Raw genomic sequence first — 15,739 nt, forward strand, 5'->3', positions numbered from 1 at the left:
GCAAATCTTGTTGGTTCCACATTCAGAGTATTTCCAAAATCTGAGCACATCTCCCACCTCCACTGCGCCCATCCCAGTCCAGGCTACCATTGTCTCCTGCTTGGACCCTGGCTGAGCTCTCCACGTCTGCTTCTCTGCTTGTTTACCCCTCCTGCTCCCTCACCTAGTCTCCACATGAGGATCAAAGAGTTCTCATTAAATCATGTTATTGTGGGCCTGGTGCAGTGGCTCGTGCCTGTAATCCCAGCACTTTGGGAGGCCAAGGCAGGAGAATCACTTGAGGTCAGGAGTTTGAGACCAGCCTGGGCAACATAGTGAGACCCTTGTTTCTATTAAAAAATGTTAAGAATTAGCCTGGTGTGGTGGCATGCACCTGTAGTCCCAGCTACTCTTTAATATTGCTTGAGGCCAGGAATTGGGGGCTACAGTGAGCTAGGACCGTGCCACCGCACTCCAGCCTGGGTGACAGAGCAAGTCTCTCTCTCTTTAAAAAAAAAAGAAAGTCGTTTTAATTCACTCCATGGCTCACTCCCCATGCCCTTCACCCTGCCCTGTGCAGCCCACTGATCTGCTTGCTTCCCCAGCTCTCCGGGCAAGCTCCAAGCCCAGGGCCTCTTCTCCGCTTAAAGTGCTCTTCCCCCGCAACTGCATGCTTCACTCCCTCAAGTCCTTGCTCAAATGTCATTCTCTCAGCGAGGCCTTCCCCAATCACCCCTTTACAATTCTAACCTCACCTGCATCCCTCCACTTTGTCTCCCCAGTGGAATCCCACAAGGGAGGGGTTTTTATTTATCTTGTTCACTGGTGCATTTGTCTAGCATAAAGCAGTTGCTCACCAAATACTCCAATGCATCAATGAATGGATGAATGAGTCTACTTTGCTTGAATGGAAGTGAGGGGTTTCCAGGTAGAGGTGAGGTCTGAAGGCAAAATGAATGGTCTTTTGAGAGAACAACTACCTTGCAGATAAGTTCAAGTAGCTACTGGACACCTCCCATTTTCACCCGCCCTTCCCACTCTTATCCATGCCTGAGGAATGCGATGCCAGGGATGGCAGGCTCTGCATTGGTGTCTCACCAGAATGTTCAGGCTTGCGGAGTTGGCTCAGGTCCCTGGGCAGGTGCTGGTCTCCCTAGTTCAAATGCCTGGAAGACAGAGACCTTTCTAAGCCAGGCATAGAAATAACAAACTCCACATATTCCCAGTTATTTGTGGGAGCAAAAAATTAAAACAATTGAATTCATGGAGATAGAGAGTAGAAGGATGGTTACCAGAGGCTAAGAAGGGTATGGGAGTGGTGGGGAGTGGGGATACTTAATATGTACAAAGAAAAGAATGAATAAGACCTAGTATTCACCAGCACAGCAGGGTGACTATAGTCAAAAATAATTTAATTGTACACTTTAAAGCAACTAACAGAGTATAATTGGATTGTTTGTAACCCAAAGGATAAATGCTCAAAAGGATGGATACCTCATTTATCCTGATGTGCTTATATCTCATTGCATGCCTGTATCAAACATCTCAGGTACTCCATAAATATATACAACTACTATGTACCCACAGAAGTTAAAAAAAAAAAAAAAGACAGGGCCTTTCTTGAGTCACTGCACATGCCAGGCACTGCATCCCCTAAGAGCTATGGCCCTTACCATGGCTGGATGGTGACTGAATCAGAGATTGTTGAATGCAGAGATGGTTGTCACTGAACCCTATCTGCACGGGCGTTCTGTGAACACAGCGGTTTTGACTTCCAACATGAACATTTCCACGCCGGGGTCTGACCCACCTTTGTGAGATTTGTTCATTTATATACAAGAAAAACTTCCCAAGGTAGAACTGGAAAGACCCATTTGGATGTGCATTTTACAGCTCTCGTTCCAGAGATCCAGTGGTACAAAATAAGAACTCTCCCAGGAAACTGGAGCCAGTCTGTCATCCAGCCCTGGGTGTGAGGCAGCTGTTCTCTTGCAGGACAGGGCTGTGTGCCGTCTCGTGGGCTCACCTTCCTGTCCTGGGTATGGAGTGGCCCAGCCTGGCCAAGGCACTCGGTGCCCATCCACAACTCCCCATCAGGCTTCTGTGTTTTGCAAAATGCAAGGGAATCTTTGTGTCTGACCTGGATGCCCTCTGTTCCCCAGGGAACCTCCCATGATGTCTGCCTCACCGGAGGAACTGAGTACAGGGGGAAGGTTAAAGAACATGACAGTGGATGAATGCTTCCAGTCTCGGAGCACCGTCCTCCAGGGGCAGCCCTTCGGGGGTGTCCCCACCGTGCTGTGCCTCAACATCGCCCTGTGGGTGGTGAGTCCTGGGCACTGCAGGAGGCAGACAGTAAAGCCTCAGACAGGGTTGAACTTTCACAGGTGACGCAGTGGGGGACCCAGTTGTCCAAATGGACAACAGCCACAGTGATACGAACTACCTGAATGTCAGTCCTGCCCAGGGTGGCCCGGGTAGGTGGGCCTCGGAGAGAAGAGGCTGGAGGAACAGGCAGAATTCTTGGGATTCTCTTCCATGCATCGTTGTCCAAAGGTCCACCTGGCCTCCCTCCTGTTTCTCACTGCTGAGGTCTTCAAGGCACATTCTGGTCCCATAGTTCTGAACATACCACCAGCTCCTTCATTCAACGAACTCTGAGTGTCCACTCTGTACCCAGCAGCTGCTGGGCACTGGCAACCCAGAGTTGAAAGGAATGGCCCCTACTCCAACAGACCTCACCTTCTAGTGGAGGAGCTCCCTGGGGACCTTAGGGACAGGGTCTTCCCCAAGGGAATGCGGGGGGCCAGGCAAGGGGAAGGAATCCATGAACTCTCCCACCCCACATTGCTTTTCCTGGCCTGTAGCTCGTCCTTCTGGTTTACTCCTTCCTCCGGAAAGCTGCGTGGGACTATGGGCGCCTGGCTCTGCTGATACACAATGACAGGTGAGGAGGGGTCGAGATGGGTGAGCTGTTGCCCCCGTGGGGAGAACCTGCTGCCTCCTTGGGGAGAACCTGCTGCCATGGTCAGGACGCGGCTCTGCCCAGTGCCCAAGCTGCAGCAGGTGTCTCGCCAGCAGGTGGCCTCTGCCCCTGCTCTGCCCTCCCTGCAGGAAGGGGACCTGGAGGGCAGCCATCCCCGGGCACAAGGCCATGTTCTTCTCTGGTCTTAGACTTTCTGGATCACGTGACTGGACTCCCAGGATGCCTGGTGCACCTGGCACGGGGCGATTGCTGTCTGTGCCCAGAGCTGTGTGCTCAGCAAAGGAGCTGAGGCATGCCTGCCCCTTGCAGAGCAGAGGGCAGCCCTCAGCCAGGGAGTGGAGAGGGAGCAGGGCAGGCAGCTGGGACCTTTTCTTTCCTTTCTTACCTCCCTGCCCTGTCCCTGGCTGGCAGCCTGACCTCGCTGATCTATGGGGAGCAGAGCGAGAAGACTTCTCCCTCGGAGACTTCCTTGGAGATGGAACGCAGAGACAAGGTGAGTGCTGGTAGCAGTCTGGGGGGGGGGGAGTCCCCGCGCTGGGCAGGCGGGCGTGGTGTGCACAGGGAGAAGCATGGCTCAGACCCTGGGGCTTTGCAATCAGCCGGGCTCAACCACTTCCAAATTCCTCAGCCTCCCCCAGACTCAGTTTCCCCACCTGAAAGATGGAGATATTGACCATACCTACTACTAGGGTGCCAAGTAAGTGTTAACTAATTAAAACATCTTAGAGAGATTTTTAACATTAATTTGTCTTCTCTGCTCAAATCTCCAACCCTTCTCACAGTCCTGTCCTGCCCATGTCCTCGCCTCTGACTCTGAGTCAAGGCCTCACCTCCCATTTCACATAGAAGATTCTAGTCATCTGGCAGGGATTCCCTCAGCCTCAGGCTCCCCAGCCTTGTTTAGTGGAGCGCAGTATGCTGCTTCCTCCCCTTCCCTGACGAAGACCAGCCCTTCACCCGACTCATGCATCCCTTCAGCCACTTGCTGGGAAGCACCTGCTATCTGCCAGCCACTGGACTGGGAGCTGAGCACCAAGTCCTGCCTCATGGCGCTGTCTTCCCCGGGCAGGGGAGACGAGCAGACAGAAGCACATAGACTGGTGATAAGGCACAGTGGAGAACAAGGAGGATCTGCGGCACAGGGGAGGTCAGGGATGGTTTTGGGCAGTGGTGACATTTCAGTGGGGCCCTGAATACTTTGAGAGGGCGCCCTGAGAACGTCCTCCCTCCCCACCCCCACACACAGCTGAACTTTTGACAGTGGCCCATGCTGCGGTCACCACTTCCTCACCTCTCACTCACACCTGGCCTCTCATTCACGCCCCGCCTCCCACTCACGCCCCGCCTCCCATTCACGCCACCCCTCCCACTCTCGCCTCCCTTCCCACTCATGCCTCCCCTCCCACTCTGGCCTCCCCACCCACTCACGCCCCATCCCACTCACCCCTCCCCTCCCACTCACGCCCCGCCTCCCACTCACGCCTCCTCTCTCACACCCCACCTCCCACTCAGGCCTCCCTGCCACTCAAGCCCCGCCTCCCACTCATGGCCTGCCTCCCACTCATGCCTCCCCTGCCACTCAGGAGCCCTGCCTCCCACTTATGTCTCGCCTCCCCTCCCCCTCTCACCTCCTCCCACTCACGCTCCTCTCCCACTCATGCCTTCACTCGAGTGCGCTCCCTCCCCTCTCCACCTCCCACCTCCCGCCTCCCTCCCAGCCACTCATGCCCCTGCCCATTCGATGGCCTCCGTCTCCCACTCATGCCTCCCACTCACGCCTCCCACTCTTACCTCCCCACCCTCTCACACCTCCCCTCCCACCCATACCTCCTCTCCCACTCACACCTCAACCTCCTCAAATGTGAGCTCCTGTCCATCACTCCACCCAGACAACCCTGAAGGTCAGCAGTGGTTCGCCCCGCCACTAAATCCAATGTACTTTTCTCAGTTCACATCTCGCCTGCGTTCTCCAAAACGTGCAACCCCATAGACCGTCTTTCTCTCTTGCATGGGTGTTCTCCCTTGCATAGGTGACGTCACATTCTTTGGGTTTTCCTTCTAGCTCTCTGTCTGCTCCTACTGTGTCTCCTTTGCAGGCTTCTCTTCCACACTGGGAGTCTCCTCAACCAGCTGATCCCATACCCTTCCCCTCGCCCTGACTCCTGGGCAGTGATGCCCACACTGACGACTTCCTTTGCCATCTCTACACATAAACTTTTAAATTCCTGTCTTCAGCTAATACTCTCACTGGGCCCCAGGCCGATTTATTCAATGTCTTTCAAAATACCTCCACATGGATATTGTGGTCATTTGGGGTTCCATTTGTCCAAAACATTTCATGATAACCCGCCACACCCACCTGTTCCTGTGACCTTGGTCTCAGACCTCCCACCATCCTCCCCAGGGTCTCCTCTCCCTCTTACCCAGGACCCCGAGCATGGCCAATGTGTCTCCACGTTGTGTTGCTTTGACCTTCCCCACTTTCTTTCTCTCCTTCCCTCCTACCATTCCCTGGTCCAGGCCTCCATCAGCCTTTTGCCTGGACAACTGCAGTAGCTCTAACTGATCCCTTTAAGTCTACACTCTAGGGCCCTTATCCATTTTCCACCTGCATCCAGAGAGATTCCCCTGCCTGGGGACATATTTTCTGCTGCAGAGACCTTCACTGTCTTCCTAGGGCCCGCGGAATCAATTATAGATGCTGTGCCGTGGCCTGGTAGTTTGGTCCATCCTCCCTTACTCCTCCCAACTCCCCTATCCCCGCCACATGGGTCTACCTTTTAGTTTCTCAATAGGGCCACCTGCTTCCCTCCACCAGTCCTTTCCCAGGCTCTTCCCTCTCCCCCTTCCCCAGTGGCCCTTCTCGGAGTCGCTCACCTTTTGTTGAGATTTCAGCTGAAGCATACTTCCGCAGGGAGCCCTGACCACCCTTCCTGGGTCCAGATCTCTTGTTATATGGCCACAGAAAATGCATTCCTTCTGTTTAACATTTTTAACCCTGTCTGTAACGATCCCTCATCTGCGAGATCAGTCTAGTGTGTCTGTTCCCACAAGCCCTGAACTTGGATTTGCTCATCACTGCACCCCACGTCCAATCCAGCCTGCCATGTACTTAGCAGCTGATGCGTATTTGTCAACTGTGCTAAGTAAGTGGAGCTACATTCCTTCCATTGTCATCCCCTGAGAGGCCGGGTCCTTCACTTGCTAGGATCTGCCCTCTCCAAAGTGCAGAGCCTCAGACAAGTGACTTCATCTCTTGGAGGCTTCCTAGGTAGAAAAAGGGCAGCAACACCTACCTTGCAACGTGGCTCGCAGCTTTACTTTTAGAAACATCACTTTGATTTTTTTTCTTGTTACAATGACAAAAAAGAAAGTTTTATTTTTAAAAGTCTAGAAGATAAATCCCTATGGCAGCAAACTGAAGAGGGCATACATTAAATTAAATGGGGAACAGAGAGTTCAGTGAGGCGGCCCCCACAGTGTCCAGCCAGGATGGGGAGACTTCAGCCAGGGCCAGGTGGTGTGGGTGAAGAAAATGGGTCTCACCATGGTTTCCTGAGCAATTTGGGTCAGGCATTGTTACCCCCAGGTGGTGGGAGCTCAGATAGGCGAAGTGAACTGACAGCTGCCACTCTGTCACGTCAGCTGAGCTGGCTCCTGGGAACTGTGGCCCTGTGTCTGCCTCTCATGTGGCTGTTCAGCTGCTGAACTTTCTGAATGGTTTATGCCTTCAGAGCCACAACGGGACTCAGGGGAGGGAGTGTGTGTGTGTGTGTGTGTGTGTGTGCGCGCGTGCGCGCGCGCGCGCATACACACACGACACAGACACACACAGAGAGAGATAGCCATACAGGATATTCATGGCCATGCTTCTACTCATGACCTCTGCCCTTTGGTGGATGACCCATCCTCTGTCTATTCTAGTATACACCTGTGCACCTGGAGTGGAAGGGGCAGAAACACATTCCCAGGAAGGTGTGTCCCCAGTGTTGCCTAATCATGAGGGACCATCAAGAAAGCTACCTATGGCCGGGCGTGGTGGCTCACACCTGTAATCCCAGCACTTTGGGAGGCCGAGGTAGGTGGATCACGAGGTCAGGAGATCGAGACCATCTTGGTAAACACGGTGAAACCCCGTCTCTACTAAAAAATACAAAAAAATTAGCCGGGCGTGGTGGTAGGTGCCTGTAGTCCCAACTGCTCGGGAGGCTGAGGCAGGAGAATGGCGGGAACCTGGGAGGCGGTGGAACTTGTAGTGAGCGTAGATCATACCACTGCACTCCAGCCTGGGCGACAGAGCGAGACTCTGTCTCAAAAAAAAAAAAAAAAAGAAAGAAAGCTACTTGTTCCCTTAGTCGCACCCTGTTTGCCCAGCTGGGCCGTGGAGACAGACTCTCCATGCAGGAGGGGTGACTGGACCTCTCTTGGCCCAGCTCTGCCTTACTAGTTACCCCTCTCTGGGGATGCTCCCCACTGCTGCTGCCACCAGCATGCTATTCCCCTTCATTGCTCTGACTCACACCTGAACCTTTATCCTTAATTTAGTTCCCCAGGATATAGCTGGAGGAATATCCTGCCGTGAACACCCACCGATTGGCCATTGTCACTATCAGCCAACCCAACACAGGGAAGGGGCCTTAGAAAGTGGGACTTATGCCAAGGGGAACAAGGGACTGCTGTTTCTTTTGTGCCTTCTCAAAAGGAAGCAACGAGGAAAGGCAAAAAAGAAACAGATGTCCTTTGCTCTCCTTGGCATAAGGCCCACCTTCTAAGTCTCCTGCCCTGTGTCAGGTTGGCTGATAGTTGCTTCCTTTTGGGAAACACCTTTTCCCCAGTCCATGTGGTTCCAGAGGACTGTCAATCAAGAGGTCTGCCCGGTTCACAGAAGTGCACATGACCCAAATGGAGTCATTCTAGAGCTGTAACCTTGTGCAAGCATTTGCTAAGTCCTCTGGGATCCCAGAAAGAAGCAGGCACCAGGGTAACTTCACCAGCTACCAGAGCTGGCAGCTTTTAGAGTTGCAGGCCCTAGCCCCCGCTCTTACACACCATTCCAAAGACGACTCTAGTCCCCCACCAGTCTCCCCATGGCTGAGGCCACCTTTCCCCACCACCCAGAAACTCTAGACAGCAAGACCCCAAGAGAAAGATATCAACAGGACAGTACCCTCAGCACATGGCATCAAAGATGCCACCAAACCACTCCAGGCTTCATGATGTTTACCGAGGTGCAGGAATTCAGAGGGAAAGAGACCTTCTCCCTTGCAACACCCATATCAGTCTCCTTAAGGGAATTTTTTTTTAAATTTTAATAAGTGGGGTCTTGCTGTGTTGCCCAGGCTGGACTCAAACTCCTGGGCTCAAGTGATCCACCTGCCTCAGCCTCTTGAGCTGCTGAGTTTAAGAGTGTGAGCCACCATGCCTGGCTTCCTTAAGGAAATTTTAATTGGCCCCACTTGGGTAAAGTTCCCATTGGCCAGTTAGTCACTGGAGGCAAATTCCCACTTGGACAGAGTAAGAGTAGGAGCGCACTGGACCCTATGCATCCAGGGAAGGGCATCTCCGGAAGGAAGCATGAAGGACAGACAGAGAGCGACAGATGTTTACCCCAGAAGGAGTCACTTCTCCCCCTCCAGTTCAAGAGTCACCTTCTAAACCCCATTTCCTATAACAGGAAGGCAGAGATGTCCCCTCATTTCCAAGGAAGCATCTCCCTCCACAGTCACCGGTTCCCAACTTTGCCTTCAGACTCTTTTTCCGAGGAAGGAGGCCCCGGACACTGCCGCAGCTGCCTCAGATGACCCGGCCGCCTGGGTTCCCAGAGCTGGGCAGGGCGGGCCAGGGCCTGAGTTTTCTCACAGTTTCTCTCCTTTCCCCCCAGGGCTTCTGTTCCTGGTTCTTCAACAGCATAACCATGAAGTAAGTGCCCGGGCTCTGTGAGCTTGTGACCGTGTTGCCTTGGGGATTGGGGGTGGAGGCTCCTGGAAAAGTTAGCCTCCCCCAGCCTAGGATGACAGGGCCTGAGCTCCATACCCTCCCCACCACCTCGGCCCATCACCAGTGAAGGATGCTTTCCTGGGTGACAATTGGTGAAGTGGGAACTGGGCACAGCCCACTGCCCCTCAGGGAAGGACCACTTTTAATAGCTGAATCATTACTCACATACTTATAGAAATGCTTTGTGAACTCCACACGAGGAAAAAGAAATCCTTCCTTTGTGCTATCTGCTTAATTTCTGTGAACATCATTCAGCGTATCATGTGTTCGCCCTTCTGCCCAAGCAAACACATCGGGCAGAAGGGCGGGCCTCTCTCAGCCTCAGTGCCTGGAGAGCAGCGGGGCAGCCCTTGCCCACCTCACCTTCTGGGTTTCTTGAATGCCAGACCCCACTTTGCAAGCAAGCAGACCCCAAGTCACCCGTTTTCCCTTGCAAGCCGACCTCAAGTTACCTATTTTCTCCTGATTCCTCAACACCAACCAGACACTTCAGCAGCGCAGACACTTACCAGAACTCTGTGTTCCCACTGCATAGGCATACACGCGTGCACCCTCATATATACATGCACACACACGTGCATGTGTGCACACAGCTCTTCCTCCACCTCAGACCCCACATACTCATGGGCTCTCCCTCAATGTGCTCCATCTGTCCTGTCCTGCCCATCCTTAAAACCCCTCCACCCCACCCTTACCCAAAGACTCCTATCATGGAGGCCCCTCTGTCAGGGACTCAGCATCTGGGAAAGCAGGAAGGCAGGGCATTGCACCGTGCATCCAGCACCCCTTGAGAGCAGTGTCATAGAAGACAGTTTAATGTGTTTACTGAGCAGCAATAAGTCAAGCAGAGTCCCCATGCACAAACGCATGCGATCTGGTTGGAGAAATAAAGGTGAACAAGACTCCCTTCGTAGAATTCAGAATGGGAGGGTTATAATTGCCGTGCAGAGGGCATCTGGGGAAGAGATAAATGAATTCCAACTGGAAAAGTACAGTTTTGGGCTAGGCATTAGAGGACAGGAAGAGTTTTGACAGGCACGATGTGGGATGTGGAGGGCACATCAGAAGTAAAGGACTGTGGCCGGGCGTGGTGGCTCACGCCTGTAATCCCAGCACTTTGGGAGGCCGAAGCGGGCAGATCACGAGGTCAGGAGATCGAGACCATCCTGACTAACACAGTGAAACCCCACCTCTATTAAAAATACAAAAAATTAGCTGGGCGTGGTAACAGGCACCTGTAGTCCCAGCTACTCGGGAGGCTGAGGCAGGAGAATCGTGTGAACCCGGGAGGCGGAGCTTGCAGTGAGCCGAGATCATGCCACTGCATTCTAGCCTGGGTGACAGAGCGAGACTCTGTCTCAGGAAAAAAAAAAAAAAAAAGGAGAAGTAAAGGACTGTGTGAGCTAGTTTGTTGCAGAGATGAGTAGGGTGTACCTAGACATGGTAAATCTGGTGTGGTTAGAAGCAAGATTTCGTGGTAAGTGTGGCAGGGGAGGGTAAAAGATTGGGCTGGAAGGATCAGTTGGGGTTTTTTTTTTTTGAGGCAGAGTCTCTCTGTGTTGCCCAGGTTGGAGTGCAGTGGCACAGTCTCAGTTCACTGCAACCTCCGCCTCCTGGGTTCAAGCAATTCTCCTACCTCAGCCTCCTGAGTAGCTGGGATTACAGGCACGCACCACCATGCCCCGCTAATTTTTGTAATTTTAGTAAAGACGAGGTTTCACCATGTTGGCCAGGCTGGCCTCGAACTCCTGGCCTGAGGTGGTCCACCTGCCTCAGTCTTTCAAAGTGCTGGGATTACAGGCATGAGCCACCGCATTGGGCCTCAGCTGGGATCTTGACTGGCATACTGAGAATCTTGGGCTTTCATCTAGAGACAGTAGGGAGTCAATTAGTATTTTCAAGTAGGAAAGTCAAAACGATATATGTGTTTAGGCAGAAGTGTGGAGAGTGAATGGCCTTAGAGAAAGTCCAAAGTCAAGGTGAGCAGTTAAGGAGGCTATTCCAATGGTCCAGGTGGGAGGTGCTGGTGACCTGAACTGGGGCAGTGACTACAGAAACAATGGAAAAAATTGTCTTCCACAAAACTGGTCCCTGGTGCCAAAAAAGTTGGGGACCACTGCTGTATAGTATTTCATGATTTATATATCACAGCTCTTGTGTCCATTTCACCTTGATAGGCATGTAAGTTGTTTCCAGTTTGAGGATGTTACAAGTAATGCATCTATGAAATTTTTATACATGTCTCTGGGTACACATGTCATGCATTTCTGTTGGGTGTAAACCTAGGAGTGGAATCGCTAGGTCATAGAATGTGCATGATTTCCATTTCAGTAGATAATACCAACTGTTCTCCAGTGTAACTGGGCCAGTGTATACACCCGTGAGAACAGGAGAGCTCCCAATGCCCCACACTCTCACCAACACTTAGTGTTGTCCAACTTCCCAACTTTGGCAAATCTGGCAGTGTGGAGTGATAGCTCGTTATCTCTCGTGGGTTTCAGGTGTTCCTTTTTTCCTACTAGGCTGCCTCTCAATACCATGAATGCTTTGTCTGGTGGTATGGCTGCACCATAGCAACCACTCAAAATGTTTGAAGAAGTAATAAAAGGATGAATGAATGCTCTATTTCAAGAGTGTTTCTGGATTCCTGAGTGTGTATCTGTAACAGAGCCCCTATCTTTGATATGTCTGTGAAATTCAGTTAAGGTATACTTCAGGGATAACAGAGGCTTTGAGATATAGGGTAATATTTCAAAAAAAAAAAAAAAACTTGGGGAGGCGGTGATCATTTGCTGCCCTTCCCTCTACCTCCCTGCAACAAGTGGTGGCCACGCTGGCTCCCGAGGCATGTCCTTGTCTATGTGTCTCTTCCAGGGACGAGGATCTGATTAACAAGTGTGGGGACGACGCACGCATCTACATTGTGTTCCAGTACCACCTCATCATCTTCGTGCTCATCATCTGCATCCCCTCCCTGGGCATCATTTTGCCCATCAACTATACTGGATCCGTTCTGGGTAGGCAGAGCTCAGTGGGCCCCAGGGCAGCAGCTGGACCTGAGAGGCAGCCAGGCAAGCCAGTCAGGGCTGGGGTTGAGGGTCTAGACATCTATTTTAATCCTGGCTCTTGGAGTTTGTTGTTGTGTGAACTTGGACAAGCCATGCTTCACTTCTCTCAGGTGGAGACTGGAGACGATTCCTCCTTTGTCACAGGTTTGACCCAGGGCCTGGCACGCAGCAGGCACATAGTATTAATTCAGTTGGGAACTGAGTGTTCATTCACGGCCCCACTCTGGCTGGGTGTTCCTGGGGACCCTTTTGTGACATGTGACCCACTGCAAAGATCTCTGAACCCACTCTGTTGGACATAACACCGTAAGTGCAGAATTTGTCTTGTGGGACCTCTGCTCCCACTCATTGGAAGAGGGTAAGCCCTTTGGACAGAACAGCATTGTGGATGAGACCTTGGCTTCCAAAACAGAAAAATCAGGGCTCCACGATGTTTACCCACACCTGCACCCCAGAAAATACCTTTGCCTAGCTAATATGTTATTTTATTTATTGAGACAGAGTTTTGCTATTGTTGCCCAGGCTGGAGTGCAATGGCACAATCTCAGCTCACTGCAACCTCTGCCTCCTGGGTTCAAGTGATTCCCCTGCCTCAGCCTCCTGAGTAGCTGGGATTACAGGCACTTGTCCCCACGCCTGGCTACTTTTTGTATTTTTAGTAGAGATGGGGTTTCACCATGTTGGCTGGGCTGGTCTCACACTCCTGACCTCCAGTGATCCGCCCGCCTCAGCCTCCCAAAGTGCTGAGATTACAGGCATGAGCCACCGCGTCTGGCCGCTAACATGTGATTTAACCTTGTATATGGCAAATCAGTCTCCCGAGCTTGACTTTCCTCAACTGTCTTAGGGATTGGGAGATCACATACCTACACAGTGCTTGATATACATAGCAGATGCTCAATGAATAGCTGGTAGTATTTCACTTAGAATCATGAAGCTGAATGGAGCTGTATGAAGACTGTACAACTGGGTGGTGCAGAATAGCACCTTAAATGCCCCAGTGGAAACCAGCTTTACCTTGATTCCAGGTTTCTACCTGTTTGTCCTTGGCCAGAGGTAGACCTTAATTCAGTTTAGCACACAGAGTGTCCATGCCACCAAATTCCACTACTAGAGTAACATCCGAGTCCTTGTCTTGTCTCATCCTAAGAGCTGGTATGTTGGCAGTGATAATATCATGCAGGATTTTTAGATACATTTTACAAGGGAGTATCTGAACCGTCAAACTAATACACCTAGCCAGAAGGATTTCCTCTGAATAAGGCAGTGTTGCCTTTTCTGGACATTGCCAGTGGTAATAGTGTTGCTAATGTCATCATTCTGCTCATGGCTGGATGGCTGGTACCTTCAACAAGCATTCACTGGGTGTCCATTATGTGCCAATCGTGCCCTGGAGATACCACACAAAGAAGTGTTCACGCTTTCCTCCCGAGAGCGCCAGTCAGCAGTGCCAGGGAAAAGAGGCCTCTGATGTTTTTGTTTAAAGTTGGGGACAAGCTCTGGGGAACCGGAAGGAAGAGGAGGACAAAGGCAAGCATCTCCAGACCCCAGGCAATTCGTCCAGGAACCTTGAACTCTGGTGCCCCACAGCAACTGAGGAGCCAGGCTCAAGGTCAGCAACTTCTTTCTCTTTCAGACTGGAGCAGTCACTTTGCTCGGACCACCATTGTCAATGTCTCCACAGAGTAGGTACCTGATCTTAACCTCCCATTCCATTGGCTGGGGGTGTTGGTGTGGAGAGGAGGTCTCACATGTCAGTTTGTAACTTGGGCACCGTTTTGCTGATAAGAAAGGCCTGGTTTCCCTGGGAACCGGGTCCTGAGTGAGATGCCGGAAGCTGCATCCTCTCAGTGGGGCAGGACTCTTGGTGTGAGATGAGACCCTGTGTCCTCATCTGTCATGAGTGGAGCTGCCCAAACTGGCCACTCATGAAGACGTGGAGAAATGGTCCTATTTGCTTGGTGTACCCAGATCCCAAGAGGCAGAGGCCCTGTGCTGAAAGAGATTGAAGATTGTTTTCTTGCCACCAATAGGTTCCAGTCAGCCATCATATCCCTGAGTGAATCATGGGCCTGACAGTCCCCCTCAGAGTCCCACAGCAGACTCATGCCCCACCTCTGCCATTAACTGGCCCTGGGTCTGAAGCAGTGTGCCCCCAACACTGAGCTTCAGTCCTTATCCATGTCCATCATTGAGGAAGGGCTGGTGGACATACTCTCTAAGCTCCTTCCCCTCACAGGCCAGGAACCTGTGGGTTTCAACAGCAGCCGACCTGGCTGGTGGCATATCAATTTACCCCGAGCCAAATGCGGCCCTGTTGGGTCGTTCCATGGCCTAGGTGTCTAGGCCAGCTTGGCTGATTCCTGACAAAGCTGCAGAAGCAGTTCCAGCCAGTGTGAGTGGGGTTCACACAACCCTGCCCCATCTCGCCTCCTCCCACCCCTGTCCCTCTGCCCCTGCTCTCCTGCAATACACCTTGGAGCAGACTGGCTTAACCCAAACTTGAAATCAGCGGAAAGGGGCTATGACATCCTCTCATCTCTGCTTTCACCATATCCTCCCCTGGGGATGCCAACCAGAGCAGGGATATCGGCTCCTTCCCAAGGCCCATTGCTGGCCCGAGGTACCTACATCTTCCCAACAAAAAGTGAATTCTAGTAGAACAGCAAAAAGCCATCAATCTCCATGAATCCATCCTGGCAGAGAGCTGGAGTGTTCTGTAGAGACCATGTAGCCTTGCCCCTCTATGGAAACTGAGGGTGGAGGCATCTAGCAGATGGCAATGGCGTATGAGGTGCCAGGCACCTTTTGAAGCATATTCCACAAGGCACCCCTCTAACCATGTGGAATAAGGTGGGCCCTATTTCTGAGTAGCAATCCTAGCCAGATGCTTTGGGATGGCAAACATGGCCCAAGTGCCATGACTCTCCTACCCCAGGGGCAGTGCTGCAAACCATCTAGCTCTCCTCCCCCAAGGCCTGCAGGTACCCAGGTTCTTCCTCACTTGGTCTGCTGTGCAGCCATGGGGGCCTGAGCCACAGCAGCTGGCAGGATGGTGTTACAGTGATGAATCTAAGTTCTTCAGCAGCTCTGGGCTCACCTCCCAGCGCACCACTGCTACAGTGACCTTGGGTGGGTCACCGACCCTCTCTCACCCTCATTTCCCTTTGAGTGAGGTGAAGATAACCACATGCATGGCTATGTGTGTGGTTGAGTCTAGTGAGAAAATACACACCATGCACTAAGTCCCACGTGGATCTGGCTCAGAGTAAACACTCAATACACATCCCGCTCATGAGCTGGAGCAAGATCCCTTCTCACCACTGATGCCCCTTCCAAGGCACCTGAGTGTCTGGACTCCAAGAAGGTGTTCCTGGAAAGACTGCATGTGGGCTGGGAGAGGGGGTTCCTGGGAGATTGTGATCAGTGGGAGGGGAGGGTCTGAGAAGACTGCAATGGATGGGGAGATATTTGGGGAGACTGTGATGGCTGGGAGGGAGACCTGGGAGACTGTGATGGGTCGGGGGAGGTGTCCCAGGAGACTGCGACTGGTGGAACGGGTCCAAGGAGACTGTGACCGTGACCGGCTGGGGGGTCCAGGGAGACTGCAATGGGTGGGATGGGGGGTCCGGGGAAACTGTGATGGGTGGGAGGGAGCAGGGAGCCCTAGGAGACTGTGATGGGTGGGGGAGGTGTCCAGGGGGACTGC

At 52.3% G+C, this 15,739-nt stretch overlaps 1 protein-coding gene across 9 annotated transcripts in view; it reads left to right on the forward strand.

Annotated features, from left to right (window-relative positions):
- The window catches only part of TMEM63C (transmembrane protein 63C), a 77,755-nt gene that overhangs the window by 36,650 nt on the left and 25,366 nt on the right, over positions 1-15,739 (forward strand). For all 9 annotated transcript variants that reach the window (XR_001887078.1, XM_017880621.1, XM_017880625.1 and 6 more), the window contains 6 exons: positions 2,142-2,304; positions 2,847-2,926; positions 3,377-3,458; positions 8,847-8,884; positions 11,837-11,979; positions 13,667-13,715. Coding sequence is in view for 8 of the 9 variants with exons in the window: in XM_017880621.1 (XP_017736110.1) it covers positions 2,152-2,304; positions 2,847-2,926; positions 3,377-3,458; positions 8,847-8,884; positions 11,837-11,979; positions 13,667-13,715 (545 nt within the window). In the remaining variant the exon portion in view is untranslated. The remainder of the gene's footprint in view (positions 1-2,141; positions 2,305-2,846; positions 2,927-3,376; positions 3,459-8,846; positions 8,885-11,836; positions 11,980-13,666; positions 13,716-15,739) is intronic.

This window comes from Rhinopithecus bieti, unplaced genomic scaffold (genome assembly GCF_001698545.2).
Source record: "Rhinopithecus bieti isolate Rb0 unplaced genomic scaffold, ASM169854v2 scaffold_11380, whole genome shotgun sequence".
NCBI classification, from domain to species: domain Eukaryota; kingdom Metazoa; phylum Chordata; class Mammalia; order Primates; family Cercopithecidae; genus Rhinopithecus; species Rhinopithecus bieti.